The sequence below is a fragment of the Lepisma saccharinum genome, chromosome 25 (genome assembly GCF_977018435.1).
Source record: "Lepisma saccharinum chromosome 25, izLepSacc3.1, whole genome shotgun sequence".
NCBI classification, from domain to species: Eukaryota; Metazoa; Arthropoda; class Insecta; order Zygentoma; family Lepismatidae; genus Lepisma; species Lepisma saccharinum.
The window spans coordinates 45,235,967-45,250,412 of NC_139253.1; the positions used below are offsets into that span (position 1 = coordinate 45,235,967).

The 14,446-nt window shown below is 36.3% G+C and overlaps 1 protein-coding gene across 1 annotated transcript in view; it reads right to left on the minus strand.

The window, feature by feature from the left end:
• The window catches only part of LOC145979039 (uncharacterized), a 51,742-nt gene that overhangs the window by 15,611 nt on the left and 21,685 nt on the right, over positions 1 to 14,446 (minus strand). The window contains exons 2-4 of the mRNA XM_083112116.1: positions 12,427 to 12,634; positions 7,009 to 7,356; positions 5,632 to 5,786 (exon numbers count right to left, since the gene is read on the minus strand). Coding sequence (XP_082968242.1) covers positions 5,632 to 5,786; positions 7,009 to 7,356; positions 12,427 to 12,634 — 711 coding nt within the window. The remainder of the gene's footprint in view (positions 1 to 5,631; positions 5,787 to 7,008; positions 7,357 to 12,426; positions 12,635 to 14,446) is intronic.

The window sequence follows — 14,446 nt, forward strand, 5'->3', positions numbered from 1 at the left end:
AATTATTGAAAAAGTAGTGTGCCAGCAACTCGCCAAATTTGTTGAGGTGAACAATATATTACCAGAATTACAGTCAGGTTTTCACAGTAAACATAGTACAGCCACTGCACTCACAAAAGTAGTAAATGACATCCTTCATTTCATGGATGAACGGAGTGCAGTCATTCTAGTCCTCCTAGACCTAAGCAAAGCCTTTGATAGTGTACGGCATGATCTACTTTTAGCTAAACTCAGATATTAACTTCAGCCCATTAGCAATCAAGTGGTTCAACTTGTATCTTACAGACAGACACCAGAAAGTACAAATGCCTGTCATCTCACTATCATATTAAAAATCTGCACCAATATCAATCAATCAATATGTTTATTCATCATTAAGCATTACAATAATGCAATAGATGTCGTCATTGGTACAAATATAAAACATAATACAAGAATAGTATAAACATACAAATATTAGCCATACCTAATACAAGAATAGTATAAACACAAATATACGGCATAATACAAGAATAGCATATATATCTAAATATAAAACTCAATACAAGAATAACATAAACAAGCCTATATAAATAATAAATACATAGGGTGAGTATGGAGAGAATAGTATTGCACATATTAAAAGTTCTAGAAATTTAAATCATCTTTTGATTGCAGAATAAATTCATCTATTGAGTAGAAAAACCTTCTCTCTTAGCCAGTCTTGCAGAACCTTTCTAAATTTTTCAAGAGGTGCATAGTGGGCTGTCCCTGGCAGCTGGTTGAAGAGTTTTATTCTCATGTGTTTGTAATTATTTTGTACATTGCTTAGCCTGGTTGGTAGTGTGTCCAACTTATAACTGAATCTTGTGTTGTGTCTGTGTACAGAGTGTCTTGTGTTGAATTTATGAATATTTTCTTTGATAAACATTAGGCAGCTAAATATGTACGGTATAGGCATGGAACAGTCATTATTTTATATTGCTTGAAAAGAGGTTTGATTAAACAGATTGGTTGAATATTCCAGCCATATTTTTTACTGCCTTTTTCTGCCAAATGAATACATTGCCAGCAGTTGACGAGTCACCCCATAATAAAACCCCATATGTTAAATGGCTATGAAGAAATTGTACCAATAAATTTTCACTTACACAGGATCTAAGTTTATTTAATAAAAATATGACTCTGGCCAGTTTGCAGCATAATTTGTTTGTTTGCACATCCCAGGATAATTTTGAATCTAGATGTAGACCAAGAAGCTTTACTGAGGTACATTCAATGTCCTTATTTAGGGTGGAGATTATTTTCTCTGTTTTGTTTTGATTAATAGTCAATTTATTAGTTTCAAACTAGAGAGTGGACTTCTCTTCTACTTCTTCGTCCAGTTCTTTAAGTATGTATTTATTATTGCCAATTGTGAGGAAAGTAGTATCGTCTGCATACAAAACTGTTTTATGAGGTATGAAGCTGGTAGATCATTTACATAAATGTTAAAAAGGAAAGGACCAAGAACAGAACAATTGGGGCACTCCACTTTCAATATTTAGGAGATCTGATTGTTTACTGTTTATACTGACCATCTGCTGTCTATTTGATAGATACGATCTTATGAGAGAGAGTTCAGCGTCTAGGATACCATAAGAACGTACCTTTTTATCAGCATTTGATGTGAAACTGAATCAAAAGCCTTACTTAAATCAATAAGTGTTGCACTCACAGAAAGTTTAGATTCAAAAGCATCCAGTACTGTTGCAACAATGCTTTAATTTGTTTTGTGGTAGATGAATGAGCTCTAAAACCATACTGAGCATTTGTGAATAAATTATTATTTGAAAAATACTCATCTAGCTGAATATGTACGCAGTGTTCTATACTTTTTGAAAGAATAGGCACAAGTGATATTGAATGTTAATTACTTGGATTGTACTTATCTCCCTTTTTATGTGGAACAACAACTGAGACTTTGAGACATGTAGGGAAACACTCCCTGACAAACATCCAATTAATAAGAGTAGTAAGTGGGTACTGCATAACGTCAATAATTCTTTATATAACAAAGTTTGATAAACCATAGAAATCCTCAGATTTTGAATTGTTTAATTTTTGTGTTGCTTTAATAATATCCATTGGCTTAACTTCATACCATCTGAATCTAGGCAGATTACTACTATTGTCATGTGATATTGGTACACCATTTACATCACCATCTTTTGCAGCATTTATCTTTGTGGGATCATTGTTTCCAGACTTGACGAAGAAGTAATTAAATTCGTCTGGGGTAATTGAGATATTCTCATTTTGTTTGTACTTCACTTTGCCTAGCTCAGTTTTAATAATATCCCAAGCTGCCTTACATTTATTATTGGAATTATTAATGAAGTGCTCGTTTGCAGCAAGTTTGGTTTCTTTTATTTTTGACTTATAAATGCTCTTAATTTTCAGATATCTAGCATTATCCACCTTATTATTTTTATATCCATAATAATACATCATGAGTTGTGTTTTTAATTGAGTTAATTGAGGAGTATACCATTCGCTTTTGTTTTCATTTTGCCTTAATTGGTTTTTCTTTGTTAAGGACTCTGGGGCAGCAGTCATTGTATATTTTGGAAATAGTGTTGATAAAATTGTCGAATGCCTTGTCTACAATTGCACAAGAAGTAATTAAGTAAAGCCAATCAATTTCTTTTAGTTTGTTTCTCAGTGTATTCAATCTGTCATCATTAATTAACCTAGCAGACTTGATCTGGGTATGTGTATTGTTCAGAGGCATATCAGTATTTACTTTGAACCACAGGCCTTTATAATCTGATAAGTAAAATGTATTAAATATTCCAATTTCATAACTAGATTTATCTAAATTTGTTAAAATGTTGTGTAAACATGAGTTTAGTGTTGTTGGTTAATCATTTGCACAATAATAGTCAAGCGATCTTAACATATTCAGAAGGTATAATTGCTTAGGACTGGCATGTCGGATATCAATTTTGATATCTCCAAGAATTATTATTTTGTGTTTACTAAATTCTTTATCAAGGTGTGAGATAAGGTTTTGTAAGTGCTCAATAAAAAAAATCTATACTGCTTTCAGGTGCTTGATAGATGGAGATGACAATTATTCTTAAATATGGTAATAGTACCGCAACAACTTCAAAACACCATTCTACACAAAACTGACTGACATCTAAAACTGAGAAACTAATATCTAAATTTTCATTGATATATAATGATACCCCTCCATGATTGATGCTCGATCTGCAGTAACCAGTCATAAGCCTAAAACCTGGTGGCACATACATTTGTAATTCTCCATCCCGTAGCCAATGTTCATTAATACTTAAAATGCTGTGTTTTATTTCCTCAATTATTATTTATAACTCATCTGACTTATTTCTAAGAGATCTTATGTTTAGGTGAAGTAACATAATACAATTCCTATTGCATTGTGGTATAGATAACCTGCTTTGTGTAAATGGTAATGATGACTGAGTCAGTTTCTGTACTGACTCAGACATTATGAGTTTCCCTGATTACTTGCAATACTTATAGCTATGGACTAACACAAATTTCTTTTTCTGTTTACATTATAATGTAAGCCATGCATGGTGAAATTTTCTCTGTTGTTATTTGCTTTTATTACCTTTGCATAGTCTATTTCATAGATGAGGTTTTCACTTTGTCTGTTTGTCTTCTTAATCTCCTTGTTTACTATTGACCATTCTGGGAGGTTATGTCTTACAGGAATTTGGATTACATGCACATTTGTGTTTTTCAGGATGGCAAGTTTTGTTTTTAGTTAGGTACCTCAAGGTCAATATTGGGGCCATTGTGGTTTACTTTATACATGGCAGACTTATCAAAAGCGCAATACAAACATGTACAGCTGGCAGCCGACGAGAAGAGCGCTGGCAGAAGAGGTGTGACGTACTGCCAGGCGACTCCACTCTTTCACATGGGGGAGGTGCTCTTCCGCCAGAACTCTTCTCGTCAGCTTGACAATGACCCGCCAAGAAGAAAACAAGACTTCCTTCTCCCCGACCACCCCTAAATTCTGCAAATGAACCTGACCCTCCCTTTCCCTCTGTGCCCCGTCTCCCTTCATTCAGCGATCTTCTCGTCGGCTGCCGGCTGTACATATCATTTCTGTGCTGATGACATACAGATATACCTACCTACTGCAAACACATCAATGGACTGTGTAGAATTCTCAGAAATTCATATAGGTCTCGAAATTATCTAACCGAAAAAGTTAAACTGAAGCCGAGCTTTTATTGTGGTCACTCTTTGATTACTGTGATGTAGTTTATGGGCCTGGGGTTTCAGCCAGAGATACAAGGAAAATTCAGGAGATGCAAAATTCTTGTATACGATTTGCCAGGAGATACAAAATTCTTGTATACGATTTGCATTGAACATAAGAAAACATGAACATATCCTGCCTCATTTGAACACAAGGAAAATATTAACAATGGACAGAAGAAGCCATCTGCACTATATCACTTTCATAAACAAAATTGTAAATGTAAGATTATCTATTCAGAAAACTTAAAATAGGCACTCAAATACACTCACATTCCACACGAGAGCATAACAAACTTTTTACATGTCATCATAGTATCGCCTCATTTAAATCATCATTCTCGGTAAATGCAGTTTCATCCTGGATTAAATTGCTCACAACAATAACTAGCCAATCAACACCGCATGCTCTTAAAACCAAAGCAAAGAACTCTCTTCTATGTAAACAGTTTGAATATAGAAGCAAACATGATTAAAATAATACCACAATGAATCAGTGTCAATGTAAGAACTTGATATTACTTCATGTGAAATATTTCTATCTCTCACACACACACACATATACATACTTACATACATACATATACTTAATACTGTATTTAATGTGTGTTTTTAATATTTAGTTTTATGTAGTTTTATATGTATACATATTAATTGTATGTTTACAGTTCTAATTTGATTGATTGATTTGCTGTTTTAAGTTCACTTTATGCACAGTAAGGCTAATCGGGACTGGACCTACAGTTTAAAGTGGGATCCAAACTACTATATGTTCCTCCACCGGGTATCAAACCTGGAACCCCTTGATTACAAGGTGACGATGCTATCACTGCACCATCGGGGAGGCCCTAGTTCTATTTTGACATCCAATTGTGCATACGTTTTTCTTTCATCTTTTTTACTTACTTATTTACTATTATTATTATTATTCTTTATTTTCTTTCTTATTGGATATATATACTGTTTGTAGGAGATGGGTGTCAACTATAGACTGTATTCTGACAAGGGTTAGGTGGGAGAACAGCATATGCTGAACCTTGCCCGCTAAATAAAGATATATTATTATTATTATTGTAGATACTGTATGATGCAGAATATTAATTCAAGAAATGAGTATTTATTGTTTATCATGTTAACACACTGTTTCAATCTATACACATCCATACATATATAGTTTGAAAGTCTTGTCCTCCCTCTAAAAAGAATTAAAGTTGGCATTACCAATTCTAACTAGAAATTTCAGTGAGTTATTGAGTTCTTTATGAAGCATAATAATCGTTAATAACATGAGTGTGTTACAATTGTGGTGTATATATCACATAACAAAATACCCAAGTTCAAATATTTCCTTACCTTATATTTTTTAAGACAGTTGATGTAATCTTTGGTAGTAAACTTTGGTATAGTCACAATGTGTATTCCATCAGAAAGTCCAGAATTCATAATTCCAGTAAGCCCAAAAATATGAAAGAAAGGAATGACTGCAATAACAGTGTCTTGATGTGTGTCTGTAATTAAATGAGTAAGAAATTAAATTCCCCATGTGAAAAGTGCATACATTATTCATACTCAAACATTTCGGTCTAATATGGGAATAAATCATCTACTAATTGCAGGGGAGATTCAAAATATTTCAAATGAAACATGCAAGTGATGTGTAAATAGCTTTTTCATTTACAATTAATTTTCATAAGTGTTTTAATTGACTTATAAAATGACTGCTGGTTCATTGGTATTTATTATTTGGAACACTCTCTCACAAAACAGTTTATCGGAAGGTTCATTCCAAAGGGAATAATCTCATGGAAATGTTAAGTTGTCCAAATTTATCTGGACTTCTGATGTATACAGGGTGTACCAGAAGTGATAGTACAAATTGAAATGGTGAAAAGTACATGATGGTAGAAGCAAGAACATCTCAGTAAACACGGGGTCGCAAACGAACCGTTTGCGAGATAATTGCGAATGTTTGGTTTGAATGATTCACCACTGATCCCATGTTTACTTATACTTTTTTTGCTTCTACTATCGTGTACTTTTTACCATTTCAGTTTGTGCTATCACTTCTGGTACAAACTGAATAAGTGAGCCTAATATGGCTGAAATTGTGCTGTAAATTTTTGTAACCTGAATATCTCTTACATTTAAAATAGGGATGTACTGATACCCATACCAGACCCGATACCTTTACCGATTCCCGCTGTATAGATAACCGATACCATAGTACTTGAAAATTATAACAATTAAAAAATTTTCAAAATATTCATCAAGTGAGTTAGTATTCCTCTCCAATCAAAAGCATCAATTTAGCAGAGTTTTGCTTTAAAATATTCAAGAATTACACTAGAATATTAAAATTTCTGGTATGCAATAACAAAATACAGTTTTTCACACATTATTGGTGAGAAAATAATAAGAACTTCGAATTTGCATAATTTCCAGAATAATTAGACTCTACAAGTGTTGCATGGCATTTTTGCAAAACCTGTGAAAGACCAAAATGTTGAAAAAATATCAACCAATATTAGTATTAGTAAATAAAGCTGAACTTCAGCATTGTTATCGGCTAAGCCCTGATTTAAAGATGAAAGCTGAACTTCAGTATAATGCCAGTCAGACACTTATAAATGTAAACTTACACATAGCATTATTTTTGCAATTGAATTATTGTTTATATTAATTGCATGAGAAGGTAATCTATGGAAACATAACTTGAGAAATGCATCCTACCTGTGGTTGGCAAGTTTATTTCCATGTGTGGGTGGCCAATTTGACACATATTGCTGACTAGATTCTTATGTGAAAGGTCAACTCCTTTCGGTAAGCCTGTTGTTCCACTTGAATATGGAAGAATCACTGTTTCCTCCCAGCTAGGTTTGTGTTCTTGTTGAGGTAATACATCCTTTACATCCAACATCATTGCCTCCATGCTTAAGCAATTCCCAGATGTTCCATCCACCACTATGATATTTTCATTTGTAGGGATTTTCATTCCAGCCTCTTGAATCTTCTTAAGGTGTTCTAAATCGGTTATCATTACCTTTACAGCTGCATTGTTCAATTGACGAGATATTTCCTCTGTAAAAACATGAATTTATGTCTATTAAAAACACAATTGCACAGAAGAATTAATGCAAATGTAATCAGAGTTTACAGCTTATAAGGGTCTCCCCGATGATGCAGTGGTAGCGTCGTCGCCTTGTAATCAAAGGGGCCTGGGTTCTATACCTGGTGGAGGTACTTGGCACAGTGGTTCGGATCCCATTCTAAACTGTAGGTCCAGTCCTGATTAGCCTTACTTTGCATAAAGTGGACTTAAAACACCAAATCAATCAATCATTTACAGCTTATGAGATGAAAATGCGAGTTGGGTCAAATTGTGTAAGAATTACTTTTCTGGCCAACATTAGCCAGAATTGACAATAGAAAAGAGGATGGACCACTATGAAATTTTGGGGTGTAAGAGGTGACCTTTTCAGAAGGCATTCATATGTGAACTTTCCACACACAGGTTCCATTTCCGATATCCTTATCTACATTAATATCTGAACCTCGAACTGCAGTTATTTGGATACTTTGTAGTTTTGCTCGAAAACATAGGTTTGCAATCTAAACAACCATGACCCTTATGACAAATTAAATTTAAAAGACCTCGCAAAGTTGTTATATCATAAGAACAGAATGGACAACAGCACTCAATAAGTCAATAGTGTTTCGAAGAAAGTGAAATATATTAATCAACAGTTTGGAACATGTATAATAGTACCTGAACTCAGCAATTTTGGCTAGGAATCACAAAAATATGGGGTGTGAGCCAACAAAATAAAGAAGAAGAAGATCTTTTCACACACTGCATTCCTAAAGATTTGCTCTGAACAAACAAATAAACAATTAATCTGAACTTCATACCCTCTCCCTAGTATGTTGTACATACTATTTATAGCTACAGGGTGGTACAATTGTAATATCTTGTCAACTTGGTTGTATATATTCAAATTCATTCCTAACAGGACTAAATATTTGTTCTATAATTGGATATCGATGTGGGTCAACTGATCAGATAATAATTTAGAAGTGTTATTACAAGTAACTCAAAGAAAGTCAGTTAATGACCATGTCCTTCAAATGGGTGTTGATTCTCAAATTATATGGCAGAAGTAAAGTTTATGCTCTGCCAATTTCCTGACAATTATTATCTGTAGAATCAGTGGCATATGTTACCTGATAGACTGCCAGTAAAGCAACTATATAGGAATTGCCGAAAAATTTGAAGTTGTCGGACTTCTGTTTTTATTTTACTTGCATGCCTGCATTGGTGTTTTATTTCTATTATATCTAATTATACGTATATGTAATTAGATAATATAATTTATACATAATAATATAATGATTGTATAATAAATATATACATGGTGGCACAGAGAAACGACAAAATTTGAATGTGGAATTGGCAACACTGTAGCACAGGCAATTGTTCGGAACCGATGCGACATCATTGAGGAGGCTTTGCCATTTAGTAATAATGCAGCATTGGAATGGTTCGGAGTGTCCTTTCGCTGTGAAAGCTTTTTGTAAGTACGGTGATAGTGTGACTGCAGCGCAAAGGGTATTTCAGCAGCATTACCAGCTAGGACGGCTCGTGCGATTACAACATGGGTGCGTAATTTTGAAGAAACGGTTCAGCATTGAAGAAGAAGCCCCCAGGTAGAGTTCGAACAGTACCAGAGAATATTGAAGCAGTTCGGGTTGCCATTCAGAGGAACCCTCGGTGCTCCGTTTGACAACATGCATCAGCCCTACAGTGTAGTCGAAGAAGCGTACAAAGAATACTGCATGAAATAAAGTTCCACCCCTATAAGTTACATATTGTGCAGCAATTACATCCTGAAGACCCTGTGTTGCGTAAGAAGTTTTGCAAATTGGTGTTGGCTAAGGTTAACGAGGATGCCAATTTTTTTAACAATTTATGGATATCTGACGAAGCCCATTTCCACCTTAGCGGCTATGTTAACAAACAGAATTTCCATTACTGGTCACAGAAAAATCCTTGTCAGCTTCACGAGCGTCCATTACATAGCACCAAGGTTACAGTATGGTGTGCAGTGTCAAGTCATGGTGTTTTCGGCCCTTATTTTTTTGAAAGTGAGGAAGGCATTGCAACAACAGTGACATCAGATCGATATGTTGCTATGCTTGAAATATTCTTTGCACCGAAGTTGCACGACGTACATCTTGACACCAACAACATGTGGTTTCAGCAGGACGGAGCCACATCACATACGGCTTGATAGTCGATGGAGGCGATTTACAAATTGTTTGGAAGGTGGATCATTTCACGTAACAGTAACATTTCATGGCCTCCGAGATCCCCTGATCTCAGTGTTTGCGAATTCTTTCTGTGGGGACATCTCAAAAGTAAAGTGTACAGCACACGTCCTGCAACCATTGCTGAACTGAAACAGAAGATTGCAGCAGAAATCACCGATATTCCTCGAGACATGATACAGCGGGCATTCCAGAGTTTCCACAGCAGATTTTCAGAATGTGTACGCCGAGATGAACACATCTTTCTGATGTAATCTTTAAGAAGGAAAGTGACATGTAAATGTCATAGTTAATGGCATACTATGTACATGCATATCCATCATTAAATGTATTTTTTCCTCTGATTATTTGTGCATTTTACGTCAATTGAAATTTTGCCGTTTCTCTGTACCACCCTACAATAAATAAGAATTGTTGAGGTAAACCATGTCAAGTTTTCAGAATATGCCACTAGTGATCACTAAAGAACATGATCAAGATGGATCTTAAAACTTACATGTGAAAGGGTGTGTGAAGAATAAAATATAACAAAGATATCTTATTATCATTCAGTGGCGTAGCATGGACATTTCGGGTGGGAACGCCAAGTCCGAAGGAAGGGTCGGCCCTTTCTTGCTTAATAACTTACTTATGGTATTAGTCGCCACAGGTATTGTTTATTTGCCTGAAGTCAGCTGGGTTTTCAATAAAACATCATCCATGCATGTTTTAGCTAGACAATTAGATGCCTCACTATGCCACAAATGTTTTGAACTCTGGTGTTTTATACTTTTCTGCATGACGCAAGTCATTAGAAAACCTACCTGAATCACAAGCACCTTTCAACAACAGCAGACGTCATTGTTGTGGTTGATCCAACTACTCATTGATTTGGTTTATTTTACTTCGATTTTTTACCACTTTTGGTTAATCGCGAATATGAATATGAGTGATGATATTGATGAAGGGACACTGACAAAGAACACCCGTGCTCACGCTGGGATTTGAACCAGGGACCTCTGTCGTCTTGGCGCACTGTGCAAAGCAGAGTGGATGATCCAAATATCGTACACTCTACTGACGTAACAGTGCCGAGTAGTAATTCAGACCACTGTTTATTACATCTTGAGAATGCTGATAAACATTTTAAAATAATTTTGTCCATTTTGCAAATGAATGCTAAACATTTCCATTGACACAATATTAAGCAGTTAGATAATAACAAAAAAATACAATAAAAAAAAATAATAGTTTTGCGGGTTAAGTGGTAGAGCAGCAACACGCTGAATTTCTACCACGAGGACTTCACCAACTTACTTCGCAAAAACTGTGTTGATCTTTTAGTTTCTAATGCACATCGCTGTTCGTGCGATAAATCATACAATGCAGTGACCATTAAGAAGCAGTGTATTTGAGATTGGTAAAGTTACGTCAGTCAATATTGCGTGTTGTAGCATCACATAGCACGCGTTGCATGAGAGCGAAGAACTGGGTAGGAATGCTACCGCTGTCGTCTGCTTCAGAAGGCAGGAAGGGTCACATGAACCAATCACGGTAGACCTCTCGTACGCCAGCGTAAGAGAGCCCATTTACGCGCGTGCTGTAGAAATGGAAGCTTTCCCTCCATAAAGGCAGCAAGGAATATAGGAGTCCTGTACGCCGAACCTGCTCGGCGTCCGGCCGGGAAAGGCATTGAAAAGAGATGCTAGAACGAGTGTTGAGAGTGGAGCGTTGCAAGCGGATCGCGAAAAATAGCTATTATAAATTTATAATGCCATGAAGGTCAAACATATTTGAAATTAGTCACGTTTTACTTTATAATTACAGCATTTTAGCATTTTTGAAATTTTAAATCTGGGAACGCCGGGCGTACAGGCGTACTATAACGCTATGCCACTGTGTATATTTAGTTAAAATTGTAAGTAATAAGATTTATAGATGAACAATTATGATGATGAGTGATAGAATGAGAAGGTCTTGACTATAAAGAAAAAGATTTAAGAAAAAAAATAGTGTTGTGGATAAAAAAGAGTAAGGAGCATTAGAAGAGCATATTTTAATCCTTCTGGATAATACGTAATTGTGAGGTGTATAATGTGTAATTGATCAAATGTGTACGTATATGGCTTCTAGTATTTGAAATAAAATTTTCATTGAAATTGATTACGTTATGGGAACATCTTTTTCATTATTTTCTTGCTGTTTCAAAAATCTATCATTTATCAAATGTATTCAGGATATCTCAGAGTTATAATAATAAAATGATTTGTAGCATGAATGGAAGATATTGAGACCTTGTCTAGTTTGCATGGTGTCCTGAATGAGACTTATTATCTCTTCGTGTTACTTGCAGTGCTAACAATGAATGGCAATTACATGAAATAAATGAGACAACAAACAAGATAGAATACTAAGCCCATGGCCTGACAGGGAGATGAAGTCTTTAGGGGTGATATCCTGAGGTGAATACATGGCCATGATATGATTGATCAATTTGCTTTATTTTACTTTGCTTTTTGTGCCACTTTTGGCTAATTTGCGAAGATGGGGATGAGTGATAATATGATAAAATTGATGAATAGATACAAACATCCATGCCCGGGCCAGGATTCGAACCCGGGACCCTTGGCGTCGTAGTGCGATGTGCTAACCACTCCGCCACAGGGGCCGGCATGACCGTGATATGATGTTCTACTTTGTTATTAAGGTGGTTCCAACAAATGCTATTATGCACTTGTTAGAATTGTAGTACAGTGGAATGACAATATTACCATTAATGAATAATCATTTATTTCTTAACTTGGAACAGAAATTTAGTTACAAATTCACAAAGTCATGACTTACCTGAAGTGTATACTGGATTGACAGTTGATACCACAAGTCCTGCTTCAACAGCTCCATGGAAAACAATCAAGAATTCTGGTCCATTGGGGAGAATAATTCCAATAACATCTCCTTTCCTAAAGCCAAACTTGTGTAAAGATGCAGCAAATCGTCCACTTCTTTCTCGAAGCTCAGAATATGTATAGCTCTTACCTGTAATGCCACATGTCTGTAAAAATAAAAAAAAAATGTTGGTGTCTTATGTCCATGGTATGAATTAATTGGAGGGAAACCAGAGATCCGACCCCTTCTTAAAAATAAATGATCCTCTTTTGGCTAATCATGAAGATGAGGATGAGTGATGATATGATGAAATAGATGAAGGGACACTCACAAAGAACACCCATGACCAGGCTGGGATTTGAACCCAGGAAAGACATAACATGCAGAGGATCATGATTCTTTCTAGGGGTGCAGTGAGTTTTGGCAACAATGGTGGCTGGTTTGATGATGTGATTCGTTTTCGCTAACGCAACTCATACTATCACCTGCTCTTTTGGTGGTAAGTTGATAGTTATACCATTTTCCCTATAATAAGGAATTTAAGGCAAGATGCTGCCGTGTAACTTATGCCAGTAACGCATTAACCTTGATTCTAGTATTTATTTTCCTTATTACTCTGAAGCTACTTGAATACTTTTGTGAAATACCACATGGATAACTTGAATTCCAGTAATTCTGTTGGTGGGAGAGGGTAACAAATATTTGTAGATATTCAGGGACGTCGTTAGGGGGGGGGCTGGGGGGGCTTTGGCCCCGGCAGTTGTAACTCTGGCCCCCGCAAACAAAATTTTGATCGATTAAAAATTATCCTAAATTAATACTACATATTATTTTCTGGTAAATTTGTAGCAGAGTTGGAAACACTGTTCCGAAGAAAATCTTCGGAAGCAAATGTAGGACAGCAAAATTCCACCCTTTCCTTGCTTACCAGATTATAACCAAGGTCATAAAATCTGCCTGCTTCGAGGTTATTACCCTTGCCCTAAGTTCCTGGAAACCAGAGATCCGACCCTTTTGTTGCAAATGACCCTTCCAATACAGATGGAATCAAAGACTCCGCCGTGGCCGAGCGGTCAACAGTAGGTGGTCGAGCGACATAGGCTATGGAGAGAGTTCTCCAGTACTGACATTGTTCTGAGATTTAAAATTGCTGTATGCTTCAGCTTCAGAGCCACAGATTAGCTTTGTGTTCTTGGTTGCGAGGAAGGTCTGCTATCGGGTTCCTACGGTCACTGTGTATTTGTTCGTGTGTGGGAAGAGTTCTAGCGTTGTTGTGCATTTCCATCTTGAATGGATAAATTTATCAAAACCGGATATTTTAAAACTATCTCAAAACATGTGGAAGATGACGGCAATGAAGAGGGTGTTGGTCCAAGTTCTGACGTTCCAAAGCAGGCACGTATCCAGGAATTCCTTTCGGGGGGCGGGGGCTCAACACCATTTTTCTAAGGGGTATAGTAAGAACCTCACAATTGTATGTTCAAGACCGGTGGTGGCAATTGGTTTCCAAAACGGGGGGGGGGGGGGGGGTGCGGAGGGCGTTGCAAGGAAAGTTTACTTTCTCTTGGTAGAACAAGGCTTAACATTAAGAGGCCATAATGTTGAGGCAAGAAAATAAAAAATGGGGAGCAACTATCCCTTAAATCGTCGCCACTGTAAGGCTGTCATTTTAATCAGAACGTGAAATCGGAACATTTTTTACGACTCGACTCCTCTGTTTCCATGCATTAACAATGTGTGCCGGAACCATCTCAGTATGTGTGTTGGTACATTTCTTCTCATCAGGCATATCAACATCTATGGTGTCTGAGTGTCTTGACGAAGCTGTTACACATGCACGGGATGGACAATCGACTCGACAACGCGAGATTAAAATTGTGGGCTGCGAACTGGAAGCAGACAGCTCTCGAATATTTATCTCTGATTCGAGCCTGAACACCACTAACGTGTCTTGTCCTCCCATGTTTGCAGCTCTTAT